Source organism: Rana temporaria, chromosome 9 (genome assembly GCF_905171775.1).
Source record: "Rana temporaria chromosome 9, aRanTem1.1, whole genome shotgun sequence".
NCBI classification, from domain to species: domain Eukaryota; kingdom Metazoa; phylum Chordata; class Amphibia; order Anura; family Ranidae; genus Rana; species Rana temporaria.
Genome location: NC_053497.1, coordinates 165,618,630 through 165,640,940, shown reverse-complemented (window position 1 = coordinate 165,640,940; position 22,311 = coordinate 165,618,630). Strand labels below are relative to the sequence as shown.

At 44.3% G+C, this 22,311-nt stretch overlaps 1 protein-coding gene across 1 annotated transcript in view; it reads right to left on the bottom strand.

The window, feature by feature from the left end:
- Positions 1 to 3,345: 3,345 nt before the first annotated feature.
- TAP1 (transporter 1, ATP binding cassette subfamily B member) overlaps positions 3,346 to 22,311 on the bottom strand; it is a 41,061-nt gene continuing 22,095 nt past the window's right edge. Inside the window, exons 7-12 of the mRNA XM_040324915.1 lie at positions 21,379 to 21,507; positions 16,781 to 16,969; positions 12,791 to 12,964; positions 7,851 to 8,010; positions 7,631 to 7,767; positions 3,346 to 3,913 (exon numbers count right to left, since the gene is read on the bottom strand). Coding sequence (XP_040180849.1) covers positions 3,683 to 3,913; positions 7,631 to 7,767; positions 7,851 to 8,010; positions 12,791 to 12,964; positions 16,781 to 16,969; positions 21,379 to 21,507 — 1,020 coding nt within the window. The 3' untranslated portion in view covers positions 3,346 to 3,682. The remainder of the gene's footprint in view (positions 3,914 to 7,630; positions 7,768 to 7,850; positions 8,011 to 12,790; positions 12,965 to 16,780; positions 16,970 to 21,378; positions 21,508 to 22,311) is intronic.

Sequence of the window (22,311 nt, the reverse complement as noted above, 5' to 3'; positions counted from 1 at the left end):
TGTTGCCCTTCTCTGGACTTTCTCCATTTCCAGTACATCCTTCCTGAGGACTGGTGCCCAGAACTGGACATACTCCAGGTGCGGCCAGACCAGAGTCTTGTAGAGTGGGAGAATTACTGTTTTATCTCTGGAGTTAATCCCCTTTTTTAATGCATGCCAATATTCTGGTTAGACGTCAGTGAGTAGTAACATTCTTCCATTGTAGTCCTTGAAAGATAAAAGAAGCCAATGAAAGGTTCAGCCCACCAACATCCACATGTAACTGAAATATCAGTTCTTGGTTGATTTGTATTTGCATTGAAGTCTGTGCTGGATATGTCAGGACCAGCTTGGCTATACATGGTAGTCAATGGAAAATAAACCTCTATAATTTTCACAAAGCATTCACATATAATGATGAGGACAACATACTAGAAAAAAAAAAACTTTATTTACAGTAATGGATCTTTATGAAGACAAAGTCAAAATTCACACCATTCTGGTACGTTCACTCATGTCATGTTCCCGTCCTGCCAAACAATAGAAATACTAATGTAACATTTTATATACAAAACCATATACAAGTCCTAACACTTCATTAAAAAAGATGTATTGCTTGACTATCTTATTATAAAAAGTTCTGCCCAAAGTGAACCAATGCTAGTGCAAAGTGAAGTACTGTACCAGGTACTTCCAAGTATGGGGCATGTGACACTTTGCTACAATGTAACACTGGTTGCACCAACAGCCAATCTCCAGACTTGAGTGAAGTAACCAGGGGGTAGGAGAGAGCCCTTATCCCTGTGTGAGCTCCAAACAGGTTGACTTATGCAGAGCTGCTTCCCATCAACAGAACGCAACAGCGATTAAAGTAGAACTATAGCGAAACGTTTTTCTTCATTTTGAAAAGAGTAAGGGAAGATTATAACCCCAGCCGCCCCCCTAATCCATGTGCCCAGCCCCTAACCTACATGCAGGGCACCGAACGCATCGATTCCAATGTTTTAATGTTTTTTTTAAAACACGTGATTAAAACCGGAGGCTCTAATTGGCTTTAAAAAAGGGTGGGCTCGGGGCGCAGAGCACTGCGCCCTGGGTCCACCCTGTTGTGTGACATTAGCAAATTAATATTCGCTAATGTCTTCCTGTTTCTCCTCCCGGCCAATCATGAAGCATGTCCTGAGACCCCACTGCCCGGGAGTCCAAAAACCTGATTGGCCGGGAGGAGAAGCAACAGCCGAAACACGGAGGGGTGTAGCCACCGCCACAGGGGGACCCAGCGGGCCAGAGGGCAAAAGAGAGAGCCAGGGGTAGGGTGTTTGGGTATGGTGTGCGGTAGCGTGCTCGAGTGATGGGGGGGAAATGTCTGTCTGTCTGTCACCCTCTATTACTTTTCTGAGGACAACCAAAAATGGGATTTTCTTTTACTTCCACTTTCAATGATAATGGTAAAGAGGACAAATAGGGCGAATCTCCCTAACAGGAACACAGACAGTAATAGAAACGGACAGGTGTGCTAATTTCTCTCCACTCTATCCAAAACTTAAAAATATTCAACAAAAGTTTTGTTTTTAGGTTATACTTTAAGTCCAACTCCAGCTATCTCTTCGTGAATCCCCCACCCATTTTCCAAAGTGTTTTTGGTCCTTTTCTTCCTCCTATGTTAGGTGGGCCCTGGGCTCATAGAAGGATGAAACAGAGAGCAGCACCTTGCTCTGACATGGCATTGCCCTCTGAAGCATTCTACTATGGGTCTAGGATGGTCTGATGACTCGTACCTATCAGGCCCCGTACACACGTCCGAGAAACTCGACGGGCAAAACACATCGTTTTGCTCATCGAGTTCCTTGTGAAGCCGCTGAGGGTCTAGTCGGGCAGTCTCGGCTCCTTCCGCGCTCACGTCAGGACGCACAGGACGTCAGCGCGAGAGTTGCCGAGCATTGCCGACAATACTCGAGTGTACTGCGCTCTGTATATGTCGGCGCAGTGTTCAAACTCGGCGCGGGAAACGAGCGGGGAGGAAGCGAGGACGCCGCAGAAGGACGCGGGACCCGACGAAGAGGACACCCGAAGCCGCAGAAGGACACCGGACCCGACGAAGAGGACACCCGAAGCCGCAGAAGGACACCGGACCCGACAAAGAGGACACCCGAAGCCGCAGAAGGACGTCGGACCCGACGAAGAGGACACCCGAAGCCGGACCTGACGAGGCCGCCGATGGACGCCGCGCAAGACACCAAAACTGTAAGTACGAAAAAACGTTTTTTCCACAGGATTCGGGGCAACTTTAGGGGTGCGCGGTATAGGCGGGAGCGCGTTATACCGCGATAAATACGGTACTTATAGCTTATCCCTAGCTAAAGAACAGGTTTACGTTAGGATACAAAAGTTTGTGTGTATCCAGTGAAGGCCATTGGCCCAATGCTGTCTATACTCAACAGATCAACACAGATGCTGGGAACCTTAACCACTTAAGACCCGGACCTTTATGCAGGTAAAGGACCTTACCAGTTTTTGCGAATCGGCACTGCGTCGCTTTAACTGACAATTCCGCGGTCGTGCGATGTGGCTCCCTAACAAAATTGGCATCCTTTTTTCCCCACAAATAGAGCTTTCTTTTGGTGGTATTTGATCACCTCTGTGTTTTTTTTTTTTTGCGCTATAAACAAAAACAGAGCGTAAATTTTGAAAAAAAATCTATATTTTTTACTTTTTGCTATAATAAATATCCCCCAAAAAGATATAAAAAAAAAGGTTTTTCTTCCTCAGTTTAGGCCGTTACATATTCTACCTATTTTTGGTAAAAAAAATCGCAATAAGCGTTTATCAATTGGTTTGCGCAAAATTTATAGCGTTTACAAAATAGGAGATAGTTTTATTGCATTTTCATAAATAATTTTTTTTTCTACTAATGGCGGCGATCAGCGTTTTTTTTCGTGACTGAGACATTATGGCGGACACATCGGACAATTTTGACACATTTTTGGTACCATTGTCATTTTCACAGCAAAAAATTCTATAAAAATGCATTGTTTACTGTGAAAATGACAATTGCAGTTTGGGAGTTAACCACTAGGGGGCGCTGTAGGGGTTATGTGTGACCTCATATGTTTTTCTAACTGTAGGGGGGCAGGGCTGGACGTGTGACGTCATTGATCGTGTCTCCCTATATTAGGGAACACACGATCAATGAAGCTGCCACTGTGAACAACGGGGAAGCTGTGTTTACACACAGCTCTCCCTGTTCTTCAGCTCCGGGGACCGATCGCGGGACTCCGGCGGCGATCAGGTCCGCGGGTTCCGCGGCCGCGGAGCTTCGGACCTGGTCGTGACCCACGGCTGGGCACTTAAAGAGGACGTACAGGTACGTGCTTGTGCCCAGCCGTGCCATCCTGCCAACGTATATATCTGCAGGAGGCGGTCCTTAAGTGGTTAAATGGTGCTTGCAAGTATTTCATTAAACTAATGGCCAATTATCAGAGGCCACATCATGTGATCTTAATTTTCAAGATCGTTCAAGAACATTTGTGCAGTATCTTGCTTTCTAGAAAGCTTGGACGCATTGAAAAAGTAGAACTTGGTAACTCAGAGATAAAAGAAATGATGTCTACAGTGTCACATGTCACATTAAACCAAATGGTTTTCAGATTGGCCACAGCTGGAAAGGAAAGATTTGAAGACTTTTGTTCCTTTGTTCTTGTGATTACAATGGCTTGGCCTTCTCTCCGTTATCCTTCTGGAAAACGCTGTGTTGTTTCTCCCACAGTTTCCAATAACTGCCCTTGTTGTCCAACAACTGTTGATGTTTCCCCGACTCCTTGATCTGACCTCCCTCCATCACCAGGATGTGGTCCGCCTTCTCCAAGATGTTCATCCGATGGGATATAAGAAGAATGGTGCACTTCTCAGGGTTATTCAGCACCGAGCTCTGAATCTAGAGAAAAGACCAAGTGTCATGGGGGATATCACATTTATCTTGTATTTGGTAACATTTATTTTTTTTAAACAAGAGAAAGGGAAGCAAACTAGCAAGGGTCAGTTGTAGACATGTGCACTGCCAAAAAATTCGTTTTTTTCGTTTATGTTATTTTCGTTTTTGTTTTTTTCTGAAATTCGGGAAAATCGAAAAAAATAAATTCGTTTTTGTTTCATTCGTTTTTTTTATTTTTTCGGAAATTCGGGAAAATCGAAAACATTTTTTTTCCGTTTTATTCGTTTTTTTGCTTTTTTCGTAAATTCGGGAAATCCAAAAATTGGGAATTCGGAAATTCGTATGAAAAATTTTGGGATTTCGGAATTTCTAAAATTCGAAAAGTATAAAAATCGAAAATTCCACAATTTCGAAAATTCCACAATTTCGAAAATTCAGATTTTTTTCATTTTTGAATTTTCACATTTTTTATTTTTCGAATTTTCAAATTTTTCATTGTCGAAAATTCGAAAATGAAAAATTCCAAAATTCTAAATTTTGAAAATGAAAAATTCGAAAATGAAAAATTTGAAATTTCGAAAATTAGAAAATTCGGAATTTCGAAAATTAGAAATTTTTAAAAAACGTAAATTCAAAACATTTTTTTGGAAAATTACAAATTTCGAAATTCGAAAGTAAAAAATTTGAAAATTCTAAATTCTAAATTTCGAAAATTCTAAAATTGAAAAATTCGAAATTTAAAAAAATAGAAAATGAAAAATTCTAAAAAAAAAAAAAAATGAAAAATTCTAAAATTGAAAATATCTAAAATAAAAAATGAAAAATTCGAAATTTCGGAATTTCTAAAATTAAAAAAAAAACGAAAAATGTTCATATTTCCGAATTTCCGAATCTCGGAAATACGAAAATGTAAAAATTAGGAAATTCGAAAAATTCGAAATTGAAAAAAAAAATCGAAAATTCGAAAATTGAAAAATTCGAAATTTGAAAATGAAAAATTTGAAAATTAAAAATGTGAAAATTCGAAATTTTGAAAATCGAAAATGAAAAATTCGAAAATAAAAAAAAATATGAAAAATTCGACATTTCTAAAATTGAAAAATTCGAAAATAAAAAATGAAAAATTCGAAATTTCTAAAATTCGGGATTTTTTAAATAAAAAAAAACGAAAAATGTTCGTACTTCCGAAGTCCGAAAATTCGGAAATTGAAAAATTTGGAAAATTCGTAAATTCGAAATTTTCGGAAGTCCGAAAATTCGGAAATAAAGAATTAGTGAAAACGAAAATTCGAAATGAACGAATTTCCGAATTTTCGTTAAAAAACGAATTAGAAACTAAACGAATTGCACATGTCTAGTCAGTTGTCATTCTACCATTTTCTTTTAGATTCCACCCCCTAACCCCTTGACATTTTAAGAGTATTGTAGATATTTCAAGAATAACATGTACCAGCTACAATCCTAGATCAGTGGTCTCTAAACTGTGGCTCAGGGGGCCAATGCTGCCCTTTGCATGCTTTTATCTGGCCCTTGGGGATATTCCCCCCCTGTTGCTGACATAGTTCCTGCCACTGATACCAACAAATCCCATGAGGCATTGCAAGGCTGACAGTTACAAGCATCACTCACAGAGGCAGTCGCCAGTTTGAGAATTCTGATCTATGGCATTATGCCTCTGCCTGCTAGTTTCACGATTGGAAGTGAGATTTGGTGTTGTCAGTACTATGCTGCTCATTGTTCTCCTAGCTGGAGAGAATGCTGTACCTGAGGACCTACAATGTCCTTGCTACTTCTATTCTGTGGAACTGTGCTTCACTTTTCATACTGCTTTTTAAATAATACCCGATCAGTCTTCAGATCACCAGTCTTCAGAGAGGCAAGTCTGTAACGAGGAAGAAAAGCCCTGCCTCTACCAAAAGGGCCACTTCTACACAGCGGCACAGTATAAAACAAGGCAGGGCTGATCCTAGGCAGGGTGCACCGGGTGCTCCGCACCCAGGCGCCTCAGAGGTGGGGGCGCCGAAGCTCCAAAGTGCTCCCCTCCCTCCTCCTTGTCTGTGTCCAGAGGCGGAGCGCATGTAGCGGGTGCTGCGGTTCCCCATCCCACTTGCTCTCTCCGCTGGCAACTGACAAGAGCGCATACCTCCGGATGTCCCCGGAATCAGGGCTGGGTACCACAGCGGAGCCTAGTACTGGAACACGTTTCGGTACTAGGCTCCACTAATTAATTCTGTCCGGTGCGCATGGAGCAGTCTCCTGTCTGCCCCGCCCCCTCTGCGTGTGTCGGCTCTTCTCCCATAGGCGGTGTGATGAGAGGCTTTTGGGTTGGCCGGAGCTGCTGCCAATCATCCCGTGCACTCCCAGAAATGCTCTCCGAGTGCCACCCTCCAAGTAACCAAAGATGCCACGTATGTCCCGCCCCCTGTAATGTGCTTCTGCTCCCAGCGCGCCTGAGCTACAGGGACCTATTGGACAAGTACTGATCTATGGGGACACCTGATGTGGGGGGCTCTGATGGGGGACACCTGCTGTGGGGGGGGGGCTCTGATGGGGGACACCTGCTGTGGGGGGGCTCTGATGGGGGACACCTGCTGTGGGGGGGCTCTGATGGGGGACACCTGCTGTGGGGGGACTCAGATAGGGGACACTAATGAAGACGTCTTAGGGGAGCATCTCTGTGTTTGAGTCGTAACCATAGCAACATTTGTAAAGGGGAGGAGTTAGTACGATGACCATGCCCATGTGGGGGTGCCAGAAATATTTCTGCACCCAGGCGTCTGTGACCCTAGGATCGGCCCTGAAACAAGGCATGGTAAGTCAGTAATGAAAGAATGTGAAAAACCTCTATTGTGGGAGGGATGTTAGAAGGGATTATGGCAATCACATGAGTTGTCTTGTTTTTTCTGGTAAGTCAGTAATTGGGAAAAGATCAGCTATAGGGAGCCTAGAAACAATACTGGTGACTAATCCAGTGTTCCTCAACTCCAGTCCTCAAGGCACCCCAACAGGTCATGTTTTCAGGCTCTGCATTATTTTGCACAGGTGATTTGATCCGTTTCACTGCCTTAGACCCCTTTCACACTGGGGCGGTTTACAGGCTCTATTGCGCTAAAAATAGCGCCTGCAAACCGACTTGAAACAGCGGCTGTTGTTTCTCCAGTGTGCAAGCCCTGGGTTTGCACACTGGAGCGGTGCTCTAGCAGGACGTGAAAAAAAATCCTGCTAGCCGCATCTTTGGAGTGCTGAAGGAGTGGCGTGCTTACCGCTCCTCCACCGCTCCTGCCCATTGAAAGCAATAGGAAACCGCGACTATACCGCCGGCAATGTGCCTCTGCAGAGGCGCTTTGCGGCGTTTAACCCTTTCTCGGCCACTAGTGGGGGGTAAAACCGCCCGCTAGCGGCAGAATAGCGCTAGCGAAATTAGCGGTAAAGCGCCGCTGAAAAAGGCAGTGCTTTACCGCCACCGCGGCTCCCGCCCCAGTGTGAAAGGGGCCTTAGTAATTACCACAGCCATTTCATCTGAGGGAAATCCTTAAAACATGACCTGTTAGGGCGCCTTGAGGACTGGAATTGAGAAACACGACTAGCCCATTGACCCTGGCTTGCTTTTTTTGGGCACAGTTTCCACAGTACAGACCTACTTTGCTATGTTCACTTCCACGTGGGCTTTGACAATCTCGTGGCTACATCATGAAAGATATATAATTGAGGCTTTCTTACTTTAAGCTCAGTTTCTGTGTCGAGAGAGCTGGTGGCATCATCAAGGATGAGGAGCTTGGGTTCCCTGAGCAGAGCCCTGGCCAGGGCTATTCTTTGCTTCTGCCCTCCAGATAGAAGTCCTCCTTTCTCTCCGGCTCCTTATTAGATAATGTATACAAAGAATATTATATTATGTATATCATTTTCTGGAAAGAAAGCCTTGTATATTAGAAATACCAACCTGTATCGTACCCATCCTCTTTTTCTGAGATGAAGCCATCGGCACTAGCAGATACGGCCACTTTCTTTACCAAGGCCAAGGGGAGATTCCCCAACCCATAACATATATTGTCCTTCAAGGACCTTGCAGTAACGACTGGTTCTTGACTCACAACTGATACCTACAATAAGGGAAATAAGTAATGAGGAACACCAAAACTACTGGGCTCAGGAACAAAAGTGTTGAAAAGGGAAAACAGTTATTTTTTCATCAGAATGACCAAAAAACTCTTCTGTTCTCTCATGCTACACCGGAAGCATAAACAGGAGATCTGGGAGACTTGGCTGGCAAGTAATGTTCATATTTCAGTCATAACACCTATTTGGGCGGCTTATTTTTAGTAACTTGTGTATTGTTCTTAAAGGGGTGGTTCCCCCGAAATTCATTTATTTTTTTTAAATCCTTTCTCCCGCTTAGTACATGTACAATAATGTACTCACCCGTCCCAGGAATCTAGGCGCCAGCATTCTTAATTCATCAGAAAGTAAACTTTATAAAATACAGCGATGGACGTTTCCATCATAGCTCCTGGCATTCTGAAGCCCTATGCTGGAAAGAAATAGACACGCCCAGCCCCACTCAGACAGACCAGGAAGTGCCTGCTTCACAGACCATAAAGAAAGGTAAACAAACGTTTTAAATTTTTTTGTTTGGCGAACGGTTTTTAGGCTAACTATGCCCTTGTATTTAAGGTTAAGTTATTAGATAGGTGGAACCTCCACTTTAAAGAGACACCGGGGGATATTTACTAAACCTGGCGCACCCAGAATCAGGTGAAGCTGAGCATAGTAACCAACCAGCTTCTAACTTCAGCTTGTTCAATTACCGTATATACTCGAGTATAAGCCAAGTTTTTTTAACCCATTTTTTTGTGCTGAAAATGCCCCCCTCGGCTTACACTCCTCCCGGCACTGTGCCCATCTGCAGCCTTATCTCCCGGGGCTGTTATACATTCAGTCTAGTTGTCGGACATGCAGTGTAACAAAGCACCGCCTCCTCGTCCGGAACACTGGCTCACTTGCTGGGAAACCGAGTCAGTGTTCCGTCACGGATGAGGAGGAGGCGGTGCTTTGTTATACTGCACGGCCGCCGACTAGACTGAATGTATCACAGCGCCGGGAGATAATAAGGCTGTAGATGGGCACAGCGCCAGGAGATGATAACGCTGGCACAACGGCAGATGGGCACAACGCCGATCAAGGTAATTGAGGCCCCGCCCAGTGAGGCTGAGGCATGAGGCTGAGGAATGCAGATGGGCACAGTGAGGCTGAGGCATGAGGCTGAGTCATGCAGATGGGCACAGTGAGGCTGAGTCATGCAGATGGGCACAGTGAGGCTGAGGCATGCAGATGGGCACAGTGAGGCTGAGGAATGCAGATGGTCACAGTGAGGCTGAGGCATGCAGATGGGCACAGGGAGGCTGAGGCATGAGGCATGTAAATAGACACAGCGAAGCTGCAAATTGGCATTGTTGACCCTCTTTTCCACTTCTAGTAGCTGCTGCATTCTCACCCCAGGCTTATATTCGAGTCAATACATTTTCCCATTTTTTTGTGGTAAATTTAGGTGCCTCAGCTAATGTTCAGGTCGGCTTATACTCGAGTATATACGGTAAGCTTTGATAATAAAACCTGGAAGCTGACTGGTTACTGTGCTCAGCTTCACCAGATTCTGACTGCACCGATTTTATTATATCTCCCCCATTTGTCAAGGCAATGTGACATTGGGGTTGATTTACTAAAATTGGAGTGCAAAATCTGGTGCAGCTCTGCATGGTAGCCAATCAGCTTCTAACTTCAGCTTGTTCAATTAAGCTTTGACAAAAGTCAGAAGCTGATTGGTTAATATTCAGAACTGCACCAGATTTTGCACTCTTTAATTTTAGTAAACCAACCCCAATATGTTTTAGTGTTGTGAAAAAAGGATGGCTCATGACAGGAAGTGTTGTGACACGGCTTGAAGAACTTCCTGTACAATAAGTTTGAAATGATCACTATCCAGCTGTCAGTTTCACTGTGCAGACCTGAAAGCTGAACTCCAGGCAAATAGCTAAATATACAAATGAAATACATATATGAGAGCTGTTTGTTTTTAATTTTTACTGCTGCAGTTTTACCTTTACCTAGAGGTAGTGGCGGCCCGTAATGCAGGGCGCAGGGGCGCGGGCCCCCCTATCCATTTGTCCGGTGGCTCCGGCCCCCTAATCTAAATGCAGGGCGCAGGGGCGCGGGCCCCCCTATCCATTTGTCCGGTGGCTCCGGCCCCCTAATCTAAATGCAGGGCGCAGGGGCGCGGGCCCCCCTATCCATTTGTCCGGTGGCTCCGGCCCCCTAATCTAAATGCAGGGCGCAGGGGCGCGGGCCCCCCTATCCATTTGTCCGGTGGCTCCGGCCCCCTAATCTAAATGCAGGGCGCCAGATGTAAGGATTCCAATGTTTTTTTTTTTTTTTTTTGAAGCACGTGATTAGAGTCTAAGGCTATAATAGGTTTCAAAAAAGTGGTGCAGAGCACTGTGCCCTGAGCCCACCCAGTTGTGTGAGAATAATGAATGAATATTCACTATTGTCACACTGATTGTCCCCTCTCCCAATCAGAAAGCATTTCCTGATTGGCCGAAAAGAGAAGCAATCCTATTGGCCGAGGAGGAGGAGGGAGGAGAAGCACGGCTGTCGTGATACAGGGGAGGCCACCGCCCGTCGACACGCCATAGATGGGAGTAAGTACGGGGCTGGTAACCCGACCGACCGATGGACCCAACCCATGGTGTGAGTGTGGGTTACTCAGCCAGAAGGGGAGGTTGGGTGTGGCTGTGGGAGCATTGTTTGTCGCCCCCCCCAAATAAAAAACATCAGCCGCCACTGCCTGCAGATATCCTTCCCGCTCTCCTACTCCCCAATCTGTGACTGGACAGTGAAAGGAGAAGCAGCAGACTGATGAGTTAATCTCTCTGTCACTCTGCTCTCTCCTATCAGCATGCTCCTTGCACTTCAATACACCTGACTAGATGTCCTGTCACTGTACCCAATTCGGCCAGTTCCTGATAAAACATCCTAAAACTCAATCAGCGGGTGACCCGACATCGTTCAATTGAAGACTCAAAGGAGCTGGGCAGAAAAATGTTGGCTGAACTGCAGCTGCATCTGATTGGCTGGGCAGGCTGTCGAAACAATAGCAGCAGTGAGAGATTTCTCCATTCACGCTGTACAGCAAAGGATTCAAATAAGAATAAACATGGATCTTGTATGAAGACAATATTGGCTTATCCTGGAGTTCAACTTTAACCTATGAAGATGCTAAATCTCATTTTTATAAGCCTCAACATTAATGTACACACTCCATAATATAGATGTTTCTAGGCTTCAAACGCTGTTGGCAAAATTACCCGGGGGGCAAAACCCTCTGAAATCAAAGGTTTGGAACCTCCAGGCCCTATTCCCATAGGGGGAAATCATTAAAAGATTCTAATGCCGCATACACACGGTCGGAATTTCCGACAACAAATGTACGATGTGAGCTTGTTGTCGGGAAATCCGACCGTGTGTATGCTCCATCGGACATTTGCTGTCGGAATTTCCAACAACAAAAATTTGAGAACTGGTTCACAAATTTTCCGACAACAAAAGTTGTTGTCGGAAATTCTGACCGTGTGTACACAGTTCAACGCACAAAAATTCTACGCATGCTAGGAATCATTGAACTTAATTTTTCTTGACTCGTCGTAGTGTTTACGCCACCGCGTTCTTGACGTCCGGAATTTCTGACAACATTTGTGTGACCATGTGTATGCAAGACGGTTTTGTTGTCTGAATGTCCGATCGTGTACGCGGCATTAGAGTAGATAAACTGTGGCCCTTTTTTTCCCTGCATTCAACCCTTGAGGCATCATTCCTACCACTTATATGAGGCACTATTGCTCCTACACACACCAATGATGAGGCACCATTCCTTCCACTGATCCCAACATTGGGGCATAATTCCTCCTACTCCCACTATTCAAAGATGAGGCACCATTACTTCTACTGACACAAACAATGGGGCATAACTTTTCTCATTGGGGGAGCTATTGCTCTAATTGGTACCAATAATGTGGCACTATTCCTCATACTAATGCCAACAATGGGTAACTATTCTTTCTATTGACACCAATATTGGGAGCACTATTTCACTATTTGACACTAATGATGGGGCACTATTCCTCCCACTGACACCAATGATGGGGCACTGTTCCTCCCACTGATACAAATGATGGGGCACTATTCCACCCACTGATACCAATGACGGGGCATGATTCCTCCCACTGGCCAAAAATATCAACCACTGGGTCAAAAATGCATGTCTCACACTGTTAATGCTGCAAGTGAAGATTATGTTTTTGTAAATGTGAGAACGCCGACTAATACATGGCTACCAACAATGGGCCACTATTCTTCCCACTGACACCAAAATTGGAGCACTATTTCACTATTTCTCCAGTTGACATCAATGATGGAGCAATATTTCTCCCACGGATACCAATGAAGGGGTACTATTCCTCCCATTGACACCAAGGCTTGGGCACTGTTCCTCCAACTAACACCAATGACAAGACACTACTCCTTCCACTAATACTAATGATGGGGCACCATTTCTGTTCTTTGAGACCATTTTATTGCTCCCATCGGCCACCAAGCCTGAGGCATTGTTACTTCCGCAGACACCAGGGCATTTTCTACTCCCAGTGGTCACAGTACAGCCCCCCTAAAGTCTGAAGGACTAAAAACTGTCTCTTTGTTTAGAAAGTTTGGAGACCCCTGCTCTAAACCTTAAGTGACATTGCATTCCCTGGAGCCTGAATCAGGCAGACAACACTGCTGGCAGTAAGTAAACTTTTCCTACTCCTATGTTACCACCAATACACTTACCTTTTTGCAGTAGTACTTATTGTCGTATTCAAACAAAGATTTCCCATCCAGTAGGATCTCCCCATTCTGTGGTTTATAAAACCTGAGCAGCAACTGGACAACCGTGGACTTGCCGGCATCACAAGGGCCCACCAGTGCCGTCACTTGACCTGGACGTAGCTCAAAGGAGACATTCTAGGGATTTAAAGGGAATACATTACCACCATTACATGGAGTCTTTAAATGATGAAAGGATAGATATAGTTTATAGGCAGTAAGGGTTAAATATTATACCTAAATTATGAATTCCCAATATATTACAGAAGAGCTGTTTTCTAGTAGGGATGAGCTCCACGTTCGATTCGAACATCGTCTGTTCGACCGTTTGTCGAAATACGAACAAACCGGGTCGTTCGCGCCAAATTCGAGTGACGCGCCACAGCCCATAATTCACTGAGGCATTGCGAGCTGATGATTGGCCAAGCATGCACTATGACCCGCATGCTTGGCCAATCACAGCGCTGTCAGTACAGAGAGCCGTAATTGGCCAAAGCCAGGGTGGCTTTGGCCAATTATGGCTCAGGGCTTTAGTACACACCCCACACTATAAAAGGCAGGGAGGTGTGTTGCAGCGCTTGTTAGATATCAGTCACAGAGAGAGAGAGAGAGTGTGTCTTTTTTTTCTAGCTAGATAGAGCAGGCAGGCTAGTCAGTTAAATTTACAGTGTGTAGAGGATATATATACATCCCAGGTGTTGTACATATACTAGACGTATGCACACTGAAATATTTTGTACACTGTATAGTTTAGCTAGATCAATTCTTCCTAATTTGTCAGGCAGTTGATTGTGCTAGCTGCAGTGTTCTCACGTGTTGTATTGCCCGTGTCCTCTTTAGTTTGCACCTAAAGCTACTTGGTGTGTACTTCACTTGTGCTGTGTAGTTTGCACCTAAAGTTACTAGGTGTGTACTGCACGTGTGCTCTTTAGTTTTCACCTAAACCTACTTGGTGTTTACTGCAAGTGTGCTCTGTAGTTTGCACCTAAAGCTACTTGGTGTGTACTGGCCGTGTGCTCTGTAGTTTGCACCTAAAGATTCAGGAGCAGTGATTTTAATGATGCTTAAATAAAAAAAAATATGAAAAATTCCTTTAAATATTATACCTGCTGGGTGTCTATAGTATGCCTGTGAAAACGTCTTTGAGAACCCGGGTCTTGCCAGAGGGAACATGTATCAATGGAAAAAAAGTTTTAAAAAACGATCGTTTTTTCAGGAGTCCTAAAAAAACAACAGTTTTTAAAACTTTTCTTCCATTGATACATGTTCCCTGGGGGAAGACCCGGGTTTTCAAAGACGTTTCACAACAATAACTTGCATATTAGGCTTTAAAATGAGCACTTTTGAATTCGAACGTTCGAGTCCCATAGATGTCAATGGGGTTCTAAATGTTCGCGCGAACGTTCGGTCCGTTCGAAGGTTCTGGTGCGAACCGAACGGGGGGGGGGGGGGGGGGGTGTTCGGCTCATCCCTATTTTCTAGTAATCTGGTATACAGTATAATCATTCAGAGTGATGTTCAGCTTCTAGAATCTACAATGTTTGCAAATATGGTACAAACTTTCCAAATTATAATGCAAATAAGATCATCCGGTTTACAGTTTTTCTGTAAAGATAAACTAACCCTTTAAAAAGACTCTATCATCAACGTAAAAAATTGCAGGTAAAACACCAATTTTTATTTTATTTTTTAAGGCTTTTTAAAAGCGCCCCCATATAAATAAAACCATTTCAACTGAATATGTATAAATCCCATATAAGTAGCTGTGGCACAGACTGTTTCCCTTCATTACAAATTATTTTTGAGTTTATTCAGTATGGAAATTACTCACAGCAGCCAATTAAAATTCATATTTCAATGATCGGTCTGAAGTCAGCTGATATCTGATTGATATCTACGGGTTAGTACCAAGGCTTTTTCTCTCAGAAAACAGGTGCAGGAACTGAAAGCACAAGTTTAGGTGTGTGCTTCATACATAGTGAACAGTTCAGGGGTGTGCTACGTACACAGTGAAGAGCTCAGGAGTGCGCTATGTACATAGTGAAGAGTTCAGGGGTGCGCTACATACATAATGAAGAGTTCAAGAGTGCGCTACATACATAGTGCAGAGTTCAGGGGTGTGCTATGTATAGAGTTCAGGGGTGCACTACGTACTAGACATGTGCACACTGAAATATTTTGTTTCTGAATTTCGTTTTCGTCTGAAAAATAAATGTATTTAGTTACTCCCGAAATTTGTTTTTATTTATTTCGTTTTTCGTTAGAAATTGCTTTTGTCTGAAAATCTGAATGAATTAAGGTCGAATCTGTCATTGAAGGCTTATGGTGTCTGTCGAATGTTCAAAGAAGATTCGACAGAGCAGCAAAACTGTACGACGCTGCGATCATACATTTCCAGACAAATGTTCCGCCTACAAGCTATAGAAGAATTCTAATGTTGTATGACTAGTAATAATTATATTTATTAATTATTATTACTAGTCAACCAACATTAGAATTCTTCTATAGCCTATGGGCGGAGCATGTGACCGGAAATGTATGATTGCAGCGTCATACAGTTTAGCTGCTTGTGGAATCTTCTTAGAACTTTCCACAGACACCATAAGCCTTCAATGACAGATTCAACGTTTGTATGTTTTTCGATGCTTTGTCGAATCTTCTTCGTTTATGTTGAATTGTCAAGTTAGTTCTAGCTATTTTACTGCTCCTCCTCTTTGGTTACAATCAGCCAATAACATTCATCATCATCATTATATTTATTTTACGTCCCCCACCCAATTCCAGCAGCGATCTTTTCTCTCTATAATGTCAAATCTTTTCTCTCTATAATGTCGAATCTTTTCTCTCTATAATGTCGAATCTTTTCTCTCTATAATGTCGAATCTTTTCTCTCTATAATGTCGAATCTTTTCTCTCTATAATGTCGAATCTTTTCTCTCTATAATGTCGAATCTTTTCTCTCTATAATGTCGAATCTTTTCTCTCTATTATGTCGAATCTTTTCTCTCTATTATGTCGAATCTTTTCTCTCTATAATGTTGAATCTTTTCTCTCTATTATGTTGAATCTTTTCTCTCTATAATGTCGAATCTTTTCTCTCTATAATGTCGAATCTTTTCTCTCTATCTAGAATAATCTTGGACTAATAGAGTTAAGGTTAGGCACAGATTGCTATTGTCAGCGTCATGTAGAATCTCCTATCTATATCGAACTGTTGTTGCAACGAAAACGAAAATAAAGCATTTGTTTATGTCAGATCTTTCGGTTTTCGTATTCTGCACATTCGTTTTCATTTGTTAAAACGAAAATACCTGAAATTCGGACGAAAATGCATTCAGACGAAAACGAATGCACATGTCTACTACGTACATAGTGCAGCGTTCAGGGGTGCGCTATGTACATATTGCAGCATTCAGGGGTGTGCTGCATACATAGTGCAGAGTTCTGGGGTGCGCTACGTGCATAGTGCAGTGTTCAGAGGTGTGCTGCATACAGAGTGCATAGTTCAGGGGTGCGCTACACAGAGTGCAGAGTTTAGCCTTCTTCCCCAGCTGCTTACCTCTGCACCCCCATCCACATTACACTTTTACCCCTCTTTAGGTCTGTCCTCCGCATACAACCCTCCACCTCCACTGCCCCCATCTTCTCTCTCCCACCATCTCTTATGTGTCTTACTCTTGTTGCTGTATTAAACTGAAGCACCCAGTCAGCTCTAGTACCTCCTCGCCCTCTGCCTCTCTCACTTGCAGGAAGACCATCCAGTGGGGGTCTCGGCATCCGCACTGCACCCCGGGCACCTGTATTTTCCTTGGAAGCCCTCTCAGCATCTCGGCCTTACACCTGGTATGTGACACAGAGTACCTGAGCCAAAGGTGGTGGAACTGAGTTCCACCAAGTTCCAGCTGAAAAAATGCCCTGGTTAGTACACTACTAACTAGGACTTTGTGACGGTACCTGAAGAGCTGGTTGATCTGCTCGCCTAGGATAAGAGAAGGTGACGTTTCTGAACTGGACGTAGCCCTGGAGGTTTGCTGGCTGAAGACTTCCTGGGGGTGGCATCTGTGGGTTCCTGTCCATGTACTTAAAGACCTTTTCTGAAGATCCAACTGCTTTTCGGACGTCAGGATACATCCTGAACAAGACCTGAACAAGACCCAAGAAAGAGCTTACACACTGTTATTTAGAATGTTTTCCTTTTTCTAGCAAATTAACATTTTGCAACTAATTAGGTTAATTGGCAATAGATCAGTAACATGATTGGATATAAAAAGGGCATCTTACAGAGTGAGAGTGAAGCCTCGTACACACGGCCGAGGAACTCGACGTGCCAAACACATCGAGTTCCTCGGCCAGTTCAGCCCTGAAGCCGCCGAGGAGCTCGGCGGGACGAGAGCTCCCATAGAACAACGAGGAAATAGAGAACATGTTCTCTATTTCCTCGCCGAGGTCCTCGTCGGCTTCCTCGGCCGAAAGTGTACACACGGCCGGGTTTCTCGGCAGAATTCAGCCAGAAACTCGGTCGGAAGCTGAATTCTGCCGAGGAAACTGGTCGTGTGTACGGGGCCTGACTCTTTGCTGCTCTAAAATCTGGAGTTATCTTTCAGCATTGATGGTGCTTTTCCAAATGTGAAAGTTGCTCATTCGACACACAATAACTCACCCCAGACCGTCACCACCACCATTTTGAAATGAGCACTGATAATATCCCAGAAGGTCCCTCTCATCTTCAGTCCAGAGCTTGAATGCTATTAATTCATACACAAAGGAGGAACACTAGATGGAGCAGATGATCATAGGAACGAAGGGCCAGATTCACAGTGGAGATATGACGGAGTATCTCAGATACTCCGTCGTATCTCTGTTTCTATCTATGCGACTGATTCATAGAATCAGTTACGCATAGATATCCATAAGATCCGACAGGTGCAATTGTTTTACACTGTCGGATCTTAGGATGCAGTACCGCGGCCGCCGCTGGGGGGAGTTTGCGTCGTAAACCAGCGCCGGGTATGCAAATTAGGAGTTACGGCGATCCACGACGGATTTTCGCGTTCGCTACGTCGCCGCTAGTCTAGTTTCCCGTCGCAAAGTTAGTCATCGTTTTAGGTGCCCTAACTTTACACAGCAATCGTATTGCTGTATAAAGTATGGCCGTCATTCCCGCGTCGAAATTTAAAAATGAACGTCGTTTGCGTAAGCCGTCCGGGAATACGGAATTACGCTACGCGCGTCGACGTTCAAAAAAATGATGTCACTGCGCGCAAAGCACGACGGGAATTGCGAAACGGAGCATGCGCAGTAGGTCCGGCGCGGGAGCGCGCCTAATTTAAATGGCACACACCCATTTGAATTGGCCCGCCTTGCGACGGACATCTTTACGATACACCGCCGCAAGTTTCCAGGTAAGTGCTTTGTGGATCGGGCACTAAGACTGGAAACTTGCGGCGGTGTATCGTAAACGGGTTACGTTACACCGGCGCTCGTACGTGAATCTGGCCCGAAATACCTATTTACTATGATCACCGGTTCTATCCAGTGGCTAAAATATAGTTACCTGAACCACTCTATTTATTAATGAAAAAAGAGAGAAAATAGTCTAATAGCATTGCACTTCGCACATAACTAATGTACATGTAGTGTTACAGGACAAACAGCTCTGCTGAGTAAGATACTTATATTAAAAAAAATAGGATTTTTTGTACTCATCGTAAAATCCTTTTCTCTGTCGTCCATGGACGGACACAGCCTATACAAGTCTTGACATAGCGTCCTCTCCTTTGAACAGGAGCATAACCCATATGTCAAGACTTGTGAAGGCTGTGTCCATCCATGGACGAAAAGAGAAATTGTATTTTATGGACTGACATCCACAGCAGCGCCACTTTTGATCTTTGTCCGCAGTCACCACAAAGAGGATCTAGTAGTGACCACTCTATCAAACCAGATTTTTAGTCTCCTCAGAGTTTGGTAAAACCCAGTATGGGTCCTGGAGTCCGGAGACTTTGTAGAGACTTAAGAATGATGAGATCTCTAATTTTGGGTCCAGGTTTTGCTGACGATCAGCACACTGCTTGCTTAGGAATTAAAGAGGCGACTCCATTCTGATGGAAAGGGAGGTCCCAGCTCAGGAGTCAGGCCTCGTACACACGACAGAGTTTCTCGGCAAAAACCAGCAAGAAACTTGCTGGGATTTTTTTTTTGGTGTGTACATTTTTCAACGAGGAAACTGTCGAGGATCCCGTCGAGTCAAAAAGAGAGCATGTCTGCTTTTTCCTCGACGGGAATGGAGAAACTTGCCTTGTCGAGTTCCTCGACAGCCTAACAAGGAATTCGACGAGGAAAACAATGTGTTTCGCCCGTCGAGTTCCTCGGTCGTGTGTACGAGGCTTCAGGGGGGCTCCTCTTATAAGACAGGTGGGAGCTGGCGCAGAAGGGTATAGTTGTATATAGTTGGGTGAGAAGACTGTCAGAAGGACACAGGCAAGGGCCTGATGCAGTGGTGGCGCATCCAAAGGTGCAGGAGCGCCACCCCTTTCTCCTGCACCTGTCTATCACCATAGATAGATTCATGCACTTGATGGGACACAGTAGCGGCAACTGATGGGGCACAGTAGTTGCAATTGATGGGGCACAGTAGTAGCAATTGATGGGGCACACTGGCAGCAATTGATGGGGCACAGTAGCGGCAATTGATGGGGCACAGTAGCGGTAATTGATGGGGCACAGTAGCGCTAATTGATGGGCACAGTGGCAGCTATTGATGGGGCACAGTAGCGCCAATTGATGGGCACAGTGGGAGCAATTGATGGGTACAGTAGCTGTTTTTGATGGCACAGTGGCTGCGTTTGATGGGCACAGTGGCTGCGTTTGATGGGCACAGTGACTGCGTTTGATGGGCACAGTGGCTGCAATTGATGGGGTTTTTTTTCAGTTTGCTTGCGCCCCCCCCAAAAAAATTTGAGCACCAGCTGCCACTGGCCTGATGTGTAAGGCTAGGGAAGCAGTGCTGCAAGTGTAAGCCAGGAGGCTGATATGCATTTGTTTTTGGAAATGAAATGCTGAAAAAAAACCTGCAAGGGAGAGTCAGGTGTCTTTTTGGGACTTTAATAAAAATGGACCAGAAAAGTCTTTAACCACTTCCTTACTGGGCACATATACCCCTTCCTGACCAGGTGAAATTTCAGCTTGTGGCACTGCGTCACTTTAACTGACAATTGTGTGGTCGTGCGACGTGGCTCCCAAACAAAATTGACGTCCTTTTTTCCCCACAAATAGAGCTTTCTTTTGGTGGTATTTGATCGCCTCTGCAGTTTTTATTTTTTGCGCTATAAACAAAAATAGAGCGACAATTTTGAAAAAAAAAATATTTTTTCTCAGTCTAGGCGATACGTATTCTTCTACATATTTTTTCTTCTTACAAAATTTAAAAAAAATCGCAAGAAGCGTCTGGTTTGCGCAAAAGTTATTGCGCTTACAAAATAGGGAACAGAACTATTATTATTTTTTATTCGTTTTTTTTTACTACTAATGGCGGCGATCAGCATTTTTTTAGTGACTGCGACATTATGGCGGAAACATCGGACACTTTTGACACATTTTTGGCGCCATTCACATTTATACAGCGATCAGTGCTATAAATACGCACTAATTACTGTATAAATGTGACTGGCATTGAAGGGGTTAACACTAGGGGGTGAGGGAGGGGTTAAATGTGTACCCTGAATTGTGTTCTAACTGTGTGTGGAGGGGACTGACTGGGGGAGGTGACCGATCTATGTCCCTATGTACAAGGGACACAGATCGGTCTCCTCTCTCCCCTGACAGGACATGGATCTCTGTGTTTACACACAGAGCTCCACGTCTTGTCCCTGTAGCCGCCGATCCCGAGTGCCTGGAGGACATCACGGCCGCTAGGCACGCGCATCGGCATCTCAGCAATGCGGCGAGCACGCGCGCGCAGGCCGTAAAAACACGGCCAGTTAGAGAAGTAGAAGCACCCTGCAGCCGTATAAAGTCGTACGGCCGTCGGGTAGTGGTTAAAGTGGGGTGTCGGGCATCATTTTAAATTTTTTTGCAAGCTAAAATTAATCACATTAAATAGTCCCCAAAACATATTAATAGCTCCCCAATCGTTCCAGAAATCATTGCAAACACTTGCCTTATATCCTCCAGCTCATGTTGTGGCCGTATCCATCATATGTGTGGGCATGTGAAGCCCAGTTCCTTTTTCTTCCTGGTTTTCAGGGACAGGTGCATGCTGGGCGATTTCTAGGCACAGAAATGCCCAGAGACAAGAGGCAATGGGGTCTTAGGACAGGAATTCAAACCAACCAGGAACTAGGCAGATTACAAAATCTGCCTAGTAACAGCCAGATAGAAGTGAGTAAAAAAAATCAATTTTTTTTTTACATTAAAGGCAAGCTGTTAATAGAAAGTTCATTTTTAGGGTGAAACTGCGCTTTAAATAAAAATATTCGCCTTAATGTTCTAGAGTTTAAAGCTAGTTTTCACCATATAAATACATCATGACACGATTCACCCCCATTTCTCACCTCTACAGCCGATGTAAACTGCATTTCATACATCACAAAAGACACCAGTTCTCCTCCGCTGACCTCTCCCCCTGTCACTAGCCGTCCACCAAAATACAGAATGCCCACCTTCAGAGCCAGACCTGAAAGCTTCAAGGAGAACATAATCATTAATATCACTTATTAAAGCCAAAGCATTTTCATTTTTTGGGCAGCGGTCCTTCACCCTAAATTAACTTTCACTTTGCCCCGCCTCCTCCCTCTCTCACATTTGGATATCATTTTTATTATTTTTTCAAGGCCTAGGTGAGAATGATGTTAGCACCTCCCCATCCCCCCTCCCAGATTCTGTACATGTGCAGATGTTGCCATAGAGCTTCGGGTCCCGACAGAACCCTGTCAGGACCCAAAGGCCGGTCTTTTGTTTCAGACAGAATGGGGGTCAGGTCCACTTTATGAGCCTGATGCCCCGTACACACGCTTCGGATTTACGACGGAAAAAAGTCAGTCGGGAAAAAAGAGAGTTGGTTCTCTTTTTTTTGCCGGCGGGTTTGGCAGTTTTCCCGTCAGAAAAACTGCGAGGGAGCATACACACAGCCGGGATTCCCAACCAAAGGCTTTCCTCGCAGCTTTCCCGTCGGAAAACACGGTCGTGTGTATGCGGCATAAAGAAGAGTGTGTGTCACACATTGCTTCCAAAAGCTAGTCTATGTGTGGGGCGGTGCAGCGTCAGTAAACACTCAGCGTTTAATTGCAGAAAAAAGAACTTGTATTAAATTTGTTTTTCCCTAAATAGCTTCTGTGAAGGACTTTTATGCAATTGCCTATATGCTTCAGTTTAATTCTCTCCCTGCTATTTTAAGGTCTGTGTGTTGTGTGAAGAAGACCTGTGTTTACCCTTAAGAGATGTGTATTGTATCGTCAGGCTAAATGATTAGATAATTGGCTCATGTT